This window comes from Calonectris borealis, chromosome 1, assembly GCF_964195595.1.
Source record: "Calonectris borealis chromosome 1, bCalBor7.hap1.2, whole genome shotgun sequence".
NCBI lineage: Eukaryota > Metazoa > Chordata > Aves > Procellariiformes > Procellariidae > Calonectris > Calonectris borealis.
This window is the reverse complement of record NC_134312.1, coordinates 135,709,346-135,721,507: the sequence shown is the minus strand read 5'-3', so window position 1 is coordinate 135,721,507 and position 12,162 is coordinate 135,709,346. Positions and strand designations below refer to the sequence as shown.

Sequence of the window (12,162 nt, the reverse complement as noted above, 5' to 3'; positions counted from 1 at the left end):
CAAACCAGTTTAAATACTAGGTAGATGATTCATCGCCGCATGAAAATACCAAGGAACTTTTCTGCTATGTATGCTACACCTGAAAATAACCTCTTTTTCTTCCGTGATGCATTCCCCAAGGTGTTTTTATGACAGTGTATGAGCTGATAATAGTTATGGGCTCATCTTGCAGAGACAGAGTGCCTGCAGCTCCCTGCCACCCCACGATCATTAAAAATAAAAAAAATCTGATCCTACGAGTCATTCACCTGACTGAATATGAACTAGTTATCTGAGACTCCTATTATAGTTAACAGAGAAAAATAAGCCCATTGGGTGCACGTTCATCTCATTCTGACGTCTGTTGGATAAACTGTGCCTCCAGACTGCCTCTTTCTCTCCATTGACATGAAGGAGGAGTCGGCAGGTCACTAGCTCAGTTGTAGTTAGGTGACCCGAATCCCACTCAATTGAGAGCAATCAAATGAGATTAAATCCCCTCTCCTTATCCAAAGCACAAGCAATTTATGAGGGACAGCAGTCAATTTTTCTCAGGTACACAAACATAAACAACCAGGAAGTGCAACGGCACCAAGGTCTGAAGGACCTGGGAGGCTGAAAGCCAGCACCAGCAGCTGCCTGGACAGAGGAAAGCACTTCATTCCCAGCCCCAAAGCCATGGGGTAGTTGCCCAGCCGTGCTGTGGCTCCCAGCACAAAGCCTGTGAGCTGATGTGGCCAGGGAACTGCAAGAGGGTTCCTGTGGAAAAGTCTTGTTCTCTCTTAGCAGAAAAACAGGGCAGCTCCTGCCATTGTGAGGCCAACAAAGATCTACATGGTGTCTGAAGGTCTCTTGTTGGACCATTTTCCTGGTGAGGATGACAAGCTTGTGTGGAGTCTGTGCAGTAAGAGGAACTCCTTTTGAGGATTTTCATCATTATTAGTAGTATTTTTAGCATTATTGTGGCTCCTCGGAGTATGGGGTCAGGTACAAATACAAAATAAAGAGGTGATCCCTAACCTGATATCTACAACCAAAGTAAAAGATGAGAGAAAACAGAGGAAGGCATTCATCCAAAGGGAGTACCAAGGAAACACAGAAAATATTGCTCAGAGTGATGGGCCAAGATTTTGAGATAGCAGGGGCTCAACCATTGCCGAATTTTATCATAAGAAATATTGTCTATAATACAGCATCTTGTATCCTTGGGGTGTTGCGTAACGGGTAATAAATTAATGAGAGGATCTTCTGCAGCTTGAAAACATCAGGCTTGCAGGACTGACTTACTGCCTTATCAACAAGCAACTACATCACCCTATAAACATCTAGCATGAGGCGTCTAACTCTAGCACATGTCTGACACATACTAATTTGCACTAGTTTTGTCATCACCATTGTATTTCATTTCTGAGGAGAGAAAGAACATCTACTTTTCAACAGCTCCAATAAAATCAGGTTTTGATTCTCTGTCAGCTATGAACATATGATATATGAAGTCCCATCCCTGTCTGCATCCCCTCTGGAAGCATGATTATCTATGCATTAGAAGTGCACAAATAAGCTATTTTTAATTATAGTGAACATGACCACAGAGAGACAAAACAATGAGATATTTTGACTTCCTACTAATACTGTTTTCTGAAACAGATGGGCTTGTCATGGGATTTTTCAGTGACTATTACAGGCTTTGCCATCATTATCAGAAGCATGGGTGAAGTTTCAGGAGCATGCAGTACTTCATTCCACCTTTGAATGGTGACTGTTTAAACAAATACTCAAATCTGTTCTAATATCTTGAAAAAAGTTTAGGCGCTCTCAGTGCACTGCCTTATCCAGACCGAACATTCACCTGATCATCACAGTTACAGCATTAATAACCTGGAGGGACATGCTGCTTATGGTGGGGACAAGTTTAGGTCCTGTGAGGCAGACTTCCAGCTGTCACTTCTTTAAAAGGGTACTTTCTCCAGTGAAATTGTATCGAAAGCATACAGCTATATTGTCCAAGTGTATAGCAAAAAATATCCAGCTGGGCTGAATTTCTTAAGAGGTTGAAAATGGCCTCAACATTCTTCCCCCAAATATAAAATTAGTAAAGACTATGTTACAGTTGAGAAATCCTAGGGTTGCATCAGACATATGATAGTCAAAGAAGTTGGGGTTTTGGGGCTCGGAGGCAAAGGACCATAGCAGCACTTTTTGTTTTCCAAATCCCCCTCAGAAAATTGATGCCTTGATTTGCCTGCTAATATTTTCAGCTGTGCCCACTATTACAGCATTTTCTGCAGCTGCATCGAAGGGAGACTCCATATAGCTCTCACCAGCAAAAATACGCATGTGTCGGACATGCATTGCCTGGCTGTAATGCCCAGACAGCTACTCCTGCCATGCCTGCGGAGGATGAAATGATGCTCTGAGTGGAAAGCCTGAAGGTCACCTCTCTACCCCTCTCAGTGCCTGCTTGCCCAGAAGAAGCTCCAGGACTGAAGAGTAGGCTCGGGAAAAAAACTTTTGCTTCCCCCACCCCAGCCTGGGCAAAACCTCTCCCCCGTCTGCCTCAAGAGTTAGAGAGTGTTGGCCTTGGCCAACATCCTCTCAGGAAAGGGTGACTGTGTGATCCCACCACTTCATCCTGAAGTCCTGTGTGTCATGGCTGCTGAAAGAGAAACTGCATAGAGCCCTGTCCTGTAAGAAAAGCAGTGGAGAATTGCCAGAGCACAGAAAGAAGGACTGACAGACATGTTACTTGTGGGTTTGGGAGGAACGTAAAATGGTAAAACTAACAGTGTGTATGAGGGGGCAGGGGCCTGCCAGAGAGACATTTATCCGAGACCGTCACATTTCTCACTGATACAGATGTGATGTTTGAGGGCCTCTTTTGCTAAAACCTTGTCAGTATATCATCTGACCTTGTCAGTATATCATCTGACCCAAAACTGGAGGAGAAGCAACTTCTAGACTGCTCCACCTCTGATGTTCAGTGTGGTTAAAAGTTCTCTCCAGACTCATCTCCTTAGGAATCTGTCTCCTTGGGCTCCAGCCTTACTTCCAGTGAAGACAGGAGACTTAATTACCCGTTTCCTAAACTTAGTGGTCAAGGTGGTGATAAAACAGCTTCTACTTTAGCTGAAGATGATACGTTTTCACAAGTAAATCATATTAGCTACCCTATGGCTTCAAGAGAACAGCTGTTTTATATTTTGAATGGCCTTTTGAACTAGAATAGATCTTTTGTGGTGCTACAACAAACAAATCAGACTTCTTGCACTTTAGTAGCATGCTTACATTATCAAAATCCTCTGAGACAAGACATTTTGGTTGCTGTATTCTTGGTTTGAATGAACCAAAATATTCAAAGCGAAGAACTGAAAACATCAGAATTGTACATGATTTTGTGAAAGCATAAATCTCAGAATATTTCATATACTTTTTCATGTCCAAAACAATCAGAGACTGATAATATTTTATCAAAATACCTCTCACAACTATATACTTTTAGCCAGCTAGATCTTTACACCAAAATGAGGGCAGTTTTTTTCCAGCCAGCAAATACTTTGAGCATCAACTACAACTCTCATTAAACAAATATTTCTTCCCACAGCCAGGTCTTTTGGTTCTCGTGGGAAACATCCTCACAGCAGCTGAAGTGTGATTTTGAAGGTAACAACATTCACTGCACATCATTTTGTTGGCAGTGATGGAAAAGCCGGACGGGCAGATGGAAGAAAAGAGTAGGTCTACGATGGTACGGAGTTTCTTCCTGTTCAAGCCTAATCGTCTTCATTGAGAGTTTGCCTTTAGGTCCCTCCTACGGTGATCACGCAAAGTATATTTGCTTGGTCAGTGAAAGGACACAGATGGATTGTCATAAATGTCCGGGCTGGTAACTCATTGATACATCCCAAATGCTACTGACAGCTTTGGGAGTCTTACAGTACATTTTCTCAGCCTCTACTTGTATGCTTATTTGTATCGTCTCGCGTTGCTGCAATCTGTTCAGGCAGCCGAGATGCTCAGTACAGAGCACAGCTAGAAAGATTACGTAGCGCTTACTTCAAGACACTGTTAGGTGCACTATGGCAGGGTACACATGTCAAAAATAGCATATTATATGTGTTTACAAAGAGCGTGTCCAGACTGTAGTCACTTTCTTTTGATATTTTTCCATTCTTTGGAAGTCGCTGGGGTTTGGACAGTGATTTTGGAATGGCTCAGTAACAAAGACCTGAATGAAATCAGATGACTATGTATTCTTTTAATACTTGAAAATATTTTTTAATGTGATGAAGGTTCCTTCAGTTAGTGCTTTCATTGGTTTCTGGGTTTGCCCCAAGACACTTTAATAAATGTTTTGGAAGTGTGACTAGCCAATTGGATGGCCGGGTTTCAAAATGTCACTTCACAAAGCAAAGCCATTGCCAATACTGAATGAACTTATGTTACCCCAATCACATGCACACATTTTCCTGGAATTGTAGTTTTTCTTAAGTAATATTTCCCTAGCAGTTCAGGAAAGTATCCTAACGTGGTTTCTGAGTCACATTGCTAATTAAAGTGAAGAGTTTTGCCTGTTTGTATGGCACATTCTCTACGTGCAACATGACATATGATACAGTAACATGATGCAACTTTTTTGCAATTCAATCTGACTCAAATAGAATTCCCTCCCCAGCTGCACGCAAATAGTGACCACGCTGCAGTCGGTGACAATGAATTCTCAAAACTAACCCAGCACGCTTCCCATCTGAAGGCATGGCTCAGACAAAGCCATCCTGACATCCTGATAATAAGGAGAGCGGCCACCCCTTTCCAAACCCATGTGGCGCCCATATTGGATTGCCAAAACCCATGTGTTCAACTGCACGTCTGTTGTACTCAGTATGACTCTGCTGAAGCGGCAAGGGCCCTAGATGGCGTTCTACCACTGGCTGAGTGGTGGCACACTTTAAGTCACATTTGGGGGAAAGTAGAAAAAATACGCAGATGTCCTTCAGGAAGCTGAATTTTTCTTAATGCGAGCAAATTAAAATCAATTGTTCTGCTACTCATTGATACAGAAGCCCCATATATAGCTCTTTCACACAGGCATCAAAAAGAGGGCAAATTCTGCTTGGTCTTGCCGTGGGCAAATGGGGTCTCTGCAGCTGTAGTGGGGGCACGTAGCATTTTGTCCCCATTCCCCAAATCCCAACAAGGATTATGAAGATTTCCAAAACATGCTGGGGAGGTAGGGAGCAGGCGGAGAAGTAGATAAGGGACTGGCACATAGTGGGAGGAATAAAGAATTCCTAAGGAATAAGGGTTTCTTTAGGAAAGGTACCATATTGAGTTTACTTCCCTGCAGCAAAATATCTTGGGTCATTTTTTCCCCCCAGCAAAGCCTGGGACTACATCTCAAAGCCAAGCCCAAGAAGCAGCAAGGGACAGTTTTGTAACTGGACTTACTTCCCCTGAGAGAAAGGTCTGAAAGAAAAACAGATCCCAGTCATTTAGTGATAACTATAAAAACTACTGTACAAGGTTTTTAATGGGAATAAGAATAAATGAGTTATCACCTACAACTGTACCTTATTTATTTTTCCCAAATACTGATATGGTGTCCACAGGAGATAAGACACAAGTAAACCTTACTCAGCTCTCGTCTGGAGTAGGGACAGCAGTGATCAGAACAAAATTTGCAGACACAACGGCAGAGGTCTCATAAGCCAGAGTTTGCACTATTTTTTTTTTTTTTCCATTCTCAAGCAGGCTATTTCTCTGTTTGCCTCCTGTGGGAGCCTTCATCAATACCACCACATCAGTGGTTAGAAATAACGCAAATGCCTGTGAGGGAGAACACACGAGCAGGCTACACAAGGCAGAAACAAGCAACACTCGCCGAGTCTGAGCTGATTGCTTGTTTTGGTTGCCTCGTGACCACAAATTAACAGAAAGTTGCTCCACTGCCCTCTGAACCTGCCTTCCTGCCTTCCTTTGGTTTCACAGAGTTTCAGATGTGAGCCGTGACTGATGTCAAAGTTTCATTAGCACTGTCTTCATTTCAAACCGCTGACTAATAGAATTAATTTCTCAAATGCTGCATCTGATTAATCTGAACAGCCTGATGTACTTTACAGAGCTCCGCTCTATACTCAGACGTTACAGTCCTAGCTGAGATGGACTGGACTGGAACAGCAGCTGGGAGAGATTTTTTTGCTATTTCTCACGAGCGAGGACTGCTCTTGATAAAGTAGCAGTATGTTAGTAGTTTCCTTTCCAAACTGATAAGAGCCAAGGACAGATGCCGTGTGGCATGGCAACAATACAGAATTGTTCTCTTATCCTTCACTGTACCTTGTCAAGGCAGTAGCAGATAAGTCAGAACAAATTGGCTTTCTTCACAACCTCCCTCATAGCTCCCCACTCCTGAAGGAAAAGCACAGATGATCATTTCTGCAGGAATGCAGCAAGTACATTTTCACACATTTTTGGCTTATCGTGCCTATCAGAGATGGTAATCACAGAGAATCAAAAGCAGCGGTGACAAAGCTGGGATAATAAAACACTTCTAAAACCACAATTTCATAATCTTTATTTAAAAGAGTTTACTAACTTTGAAAGGAAGCTGGATGTGAGGATGAAAAGCCTAGTTTAAACAGATGAATTGTTTCCAACAACCTTTAGAGTTGCTTTTTCTAGCTGTTGAGCAATTTGCTGTACTTCCAGGAGTTGCCTTTGAGGAAGATAACCCATGAAATAGAAGATTTGTTAGAATCTCTCTTTTCTAGAAACTGAGTAACATTTGCAAGCAGTTATTATAGAGCTGTGTAGATCTATCTGAAAAAACAGTGTCAGTTGTAATTACAGAGACAAAAGCTTACATCCAGCTCTGCTGCTTAGGTTTCTTTGCAGAGCTCTGTTTTGGTTGTACAGACAGACAGACTGCCGCTGGCTCTAGGAAGGGAGAGATGCAAAGATCTTCCTGATTCCTTCCGCTCACGGTGTGATGGCTCTCCAGTATTTCCATGCCTTCCCAGGGGCAAAGCATTCTCCACTTAGATGGTCCAGGGACCAAGGATCATGGCAAAGTGCTGTTTCACACTCACCAGCGACAGGGACTATGCACCAGCTGTGTTTGGAAAGTGGCTTCCACCTCTGTCCAGCTCACAGTGGCAATGCGAGATGGTTGAATCTAAGATCTGTTAGAGCAAAAATGACTACTCAAGGCTGTATCGATGTTTAGTGCAGAAGTAAAAAAGGTTTAGCTGTGGAAAAGGAGTGCATGTAACAGAGAGCAGCCATGTTTACCTCCAGGGCTAAGCATAACTAACCCCTCAGTCTTCTGACCAGAAAGCAGATTTTTAGTTCAATGATACTCCTCAGGCCTATCAGCTGTGGCTTTCTCTCTAATGAGCCAAAGGGGGGTTCACCATGGGGAGAAGACCTCTGCAAAAAGAAAAGGCTGTGAGTCTGTCATAACTTGGGCATTACCAGTTGTCCCTGTCTCTTGCCTTCCCCCTAACAATTCATTCATAACATAAGGGGCAGAACTGGGCAAGGAGCAATGAGACTCAAATTCTCAGCGATCAAGACCTTGCAGCCTCATTAGAGTGGCAGTTTTAGTGTTGGAAGGCAGGAGCAGCTCTGACATGTCATTGGCTTTTCTTGGCAAAAAATTCACCTCGGCTCTGATGAATATAGGACATAGCTCTTTGCATCTAATTTTAAAATTCTGGAAAAAGTAGCCTATGTCTGTCATTGCTCTCGGAGGGGAAAAATGTGTGGGACAGGGAAAGAGACAGCGAAGTTTGCGGTTCCCTAGCTGAGGGGTTCCAAAACGTAAGAGACTATCAGGACAAAACTTCAACAAGGAATTTTTAAAGCATTTCCTGATGAAAAAAAAAAAAAAAAAATAATGCTCAGTCTTCAGAAAACCCATGTGGAAATCTAATTGTTCAATGAGGACTTCATATGTCAGGCTGGCATCCTGAACCAAGCAACCAGCGTGCGAGGCAGAGGGCTTGCTGCCAGCCTTGACGTGAGTTCGGCTGAGGAGCCCTGCCTGACACCTGCGTGGCTGCGCTGTCCCAGTCTGAGGCTGCCCACCGCTTCCCATCATGAGTCTGTTTTCCAGTTGTTTATAACATTGCCAGACATTAGATGTTCAGGCTGAAACTTTCCATGCCAGATGTCTGCCTCAAAACGATTTTAATTTTTTGCTTTCTCTGTCAAAATGACTTGACCACAGTTGAGGATGAAGCTCCTTCTTTATCTGTGCAAAAACATTTTCTGGCAATCTCATCTTTGCAAACGTCTGGCGTTTCCTCGCTGTGGATCACAGATGTGAAGTTTTGACACCTGAGGAACCTCTGTTGGCCCAGATGTGTCCACTGCTATCTTTGCAAAAATCCACCCAAACGTAAAAACCTCCGAGAGCAACAGCGGAGACCCGCCAGGGTTTAGCAGCTAGACACTCAGCAGATGGGGCCTGTGCTGACCCCACTCCATTCGGGAGTGGAGCAGGACATGGGTGCAGGCCACCGCAGGTCCAGCCCCTGGGGCTGAGAGCAGAGGACCTGCCCTTCCTTTCCCTCAAGCCACAGGGGTCGGGCAACCGGGAAGGGAAGCTGCCAGATTTGCCTGTGGAAGGGGAAGGACATGAACACTGATGGAAGAAGGCAAGACCTGGCCGAGGAGGCTGAGAGCATCCGGGGAGACCAGAACTAGAAACAGGGGTCAGGAAAAGGAAAGCCAGGAAGTCGTGACCACAGAGACAAAGCGAGAAGCTAGGGATGGAGGAAGGAAGGGGGGACGACGGTCAGACATGACTGGAAAGCAACAGGGTCTGGTAGGGCTGTCTCTGAGGAACTGGGACAGACCTCCTGAGGGTCTGAGAGAGAAGCAGGACACCCCCCACCCAGGAGGAAGCGAGTGGGAAGGAGGGCAGCACACAGAGAGCACGAACGGGAGCCCAGTAGGGAAACCGAGACCCTGAGTCCTGGAGGTGAGGGAACATGGGTCAAATGCTGGGACTGGAGCAGATGAGGAATGGAGAGAGGAAGGAGGAGCTGGGCCTGACGGGCAGGGGACACCAGCCTTGGGGTGCACATGGCAGGGAAAAGGACTCCTGTACCCAGAAGAAGATGGCATCTCTGAAGGGTTGGGAAAAGCCAAGCACAATGGAGATACTTGCTGAATCACGGCAGCTTGTACATAAGCTTTTTAATGTTCACGGCATTAATTAGGATATTTGCGGAAGGGGGATAAGACAGTATTTAAATCCTTAGCCTCCCGAAACGCTATCGCATGATACCACGCTGACACCACGTGATGGTTTAAACCATCAACAGGTTTAAAACTTCAGGTGTCCTGGGCAGAGCTCAGCTACTTGAACTCCTGTAATGGGGGAAGAGAAGGTTGCTGGTGGTTAATCCTTCTTTGGTCTCATTAACTGCATATTACCTGCATCCTGATCTTGTGATTTTTATCCAGGCAATGCTGCCATTGATCTTAAAGAACTTTAAAAAAATAAAGTATGGTAGATGAATGCAATACATTTCTGTGTTCTGCCAATTCAATTTGAGGAGCAATCTGTAAGAATAGGCATAACCCTGTGTACCATTAAACACTGTAACACGAAGGACATTTTGTTGGGTATATCCACATACGTACACACATGAAAGCCCACAGGTCATACATGCTAAAACAACCCAGAAATCTAACATACTATGTAAAACATTAAAAGAAAAATAATCAATAGCTTAGCCAAAAATCTCTGTCTACACAGAAAAAGCCGGAACAAGTGGAAAGCCAGTCTTTTCCTTGTGGCAATCAGCAGCCGATGCATGTGAAACACAGCTCTTTTAGTGGGATCTACACGATTCCTTCAGGATAGTCTTGGAAACTAACAATGATTTGTTATTGTGTACAGTACCCTATGGCTAAGCTGGCTGCTTGAGAGTGGTAGCCAAGTTTCAATGAAGACAATTACAGATGTTGGATGGACAATCCTATCACAGTGAATAAACTATAAACCAGTTTAAATTAGCAAGAAGAGCTTTTGCATTTATTCTAGGCAAAGTGGATATGGTTTCAAAATTTAATTAAAGGACTAACTAGTGGTTTACTATTATGCTGAATAAACGTGTCCCTCGTGAGGACAGAATTATCATCTGCCAATTATACAATGGTCAGTATTGTATATTAGAAAGCGCTTTCTGGTTTAAATAAAGTGATTCTTACATGTAAGAAACCAGTGATTTGTCATGCAGTGCGTAAAGGTAATGTATACAAGACTAATGGTCCTAATGCCTTCAAAGAACTGATTGGTGAGGTTGTAAATTAAAAGCTTGTGAATGGTGAGCAGGCAAAGGAGTTAGTCATTAGTCATCCTGAGGCACACATCGCTCACCACTGCTAACTTCTTGTGCTGGCAACAGCAGTCTGCAATTAAGCACATAACTTAGCATTTCTTTTCTAAAACTCAGGTCAGCATGCAGTGCAGTTCACAGACTAGTGTGTGGTCATCTCTTGCAAGCGGGAGGTTTTCTGAACTGAAAACAAAAGTATTAGCTTGTTTTGCTCTGTTAGTGAAAAACAAATAATTTGTTCTGGACCACACACCGAATTAATCATTTTTGGACACACTGCACATGTAGAAACTTATTCCAGTTTTTGTTCTGATTTTTCTAAATGCATGTCCTGGATGTTCTCACATTGTCTCAGAAAGTCAGATCTGAAAAATCCTACTGTCAAGGTGAGGCTTCATCTTAAATTTTGTTGCATGTATTATATTCAGAAGAAAAGTTAATTCTTCAGGCAATGTGCTCTACTATTACCAGTTACTGCTTATTTTAAAGTCCTGGATAACATCTCCTAATAAAACAAAAGAAAAACATTTCTCTGATCTCTGGCAAGCAAGTGAACAACTGATGAACATGTGTTTTTAGAGGAAAATTTTCAATACCAGGATACTAATTCCTGCAATTATAAATACCTGAAACAAAAAAAGTGTATTTAACAAGTATTCTAAATGCTCTGACTTGCATTTTTGTTTAGATTTTGCTTTTATTTTGCATGACTGACAGTAAAAGTTTAACTTAAGAACAAAGTATACAACAAGTACTTAAAAATAACTAGTAAAAAGACATAAAATATTAAACAGCGAATATGGATTTAACTTCTTTATAGATTCTCTTTCCTCTATGGCTGCTAAATATCTGTGCAACTAAACCATCACAAAAGAACTCCAAGCACCAAACCAGCAAAAAGACCACCACCTTGCACATTAAATGTATGTAATTCTGGCAATTTGGGTTATTAAGAATGACAGTAAATAAAGATCACTTACCTTCACAGATCCATTCTCATAGTCAGATCCTTGCAGCAGATGTAGAAGAGAAACTATGAAAATATTCACAGTTGCCCACGGTTTGTACATTCTGATGTTTAAAATCCACAGGTTACTACACAGTCGTCGTCATACAGCTAGAGGCATCTGTTTCGAAATGCATTTCTCTATCAGCAATACAGAAAAGAAAAGCTTCCAGAATTTCTCTTATAAACTCACCAAGGATTCCAACATACGAGAGTAAATATCTGGCTCTTTACTGCTCAAAACAATTGTAAGCTCATCTAGAGAATGTCATTTCTTAGAGCAGATTTTAGATACACTTGAAAGAAAATCATGATAAGGGTTTAAATAGATATATATCTGTATGTATACACATACACGCTCACAAGTGATCAGTATGGATTCCAGTTACTGAAGTTAATATATCTTCCATCAAGGCACAAAGAGGCATTCAAAATCCATCTGTGATCCAGAAAATGTAAGAAATCTGCTCTATTCTGTGCTCCGTGTTACAGCAGCCTTTTAAGATGGTAGTGTAATGGCCAATGTTTTGAGCTCAAGAGCTGTAATCCAACTCTGTATTAAAACTTTTTTCACAACCTTCATGGAAGCTTGCAGAAGCATGTGTCTTAAATCTGATACAGACTTTGGCAGTAACACAGTCAAATTTTGGCTCTAATCCCATTTTGTCCCTACCAATAGCACAGCAGTTTTTAAACTAACTGATGCAATCTAGACTCCCATTATTTTAAAGAAGATTACCTGAAACATGAAACTTCAGCACACGTTCTTACACAGCACGCATATTTTAAGTTACTTCTTTAAAAAAAAGAGAGGGAGGGAAAGGAAAG

General features: G+C 42.5%; 1 protein-coding gene across 1 annotated transcript in view; it reads right to left on the bottom strand.

Annotated features, from left to right (window-relative positions):
* Positions 1 to 11,889, bottom strand: part of VEGFD (vascular endothelial growth factor D) — a 31,842-nt gene extending 19,953 nt beyond the window's left edge. Inside the window, exon 1 of the mRNA XM_075175893.1 lies at positions 11,309 to 11,889. Coding sequence (XP_075031994.1) covers positions 11,309 to 11,398 — 90 coding nt within the window. The 5' untranslated portion in view covers positions 11,399 to 11,889. The remainder of the gene's footprint in view (positions 1 to 11,308) is intronic.
* Positions 11,890 to 12,162: the final 273 nt, after the last annotated feature.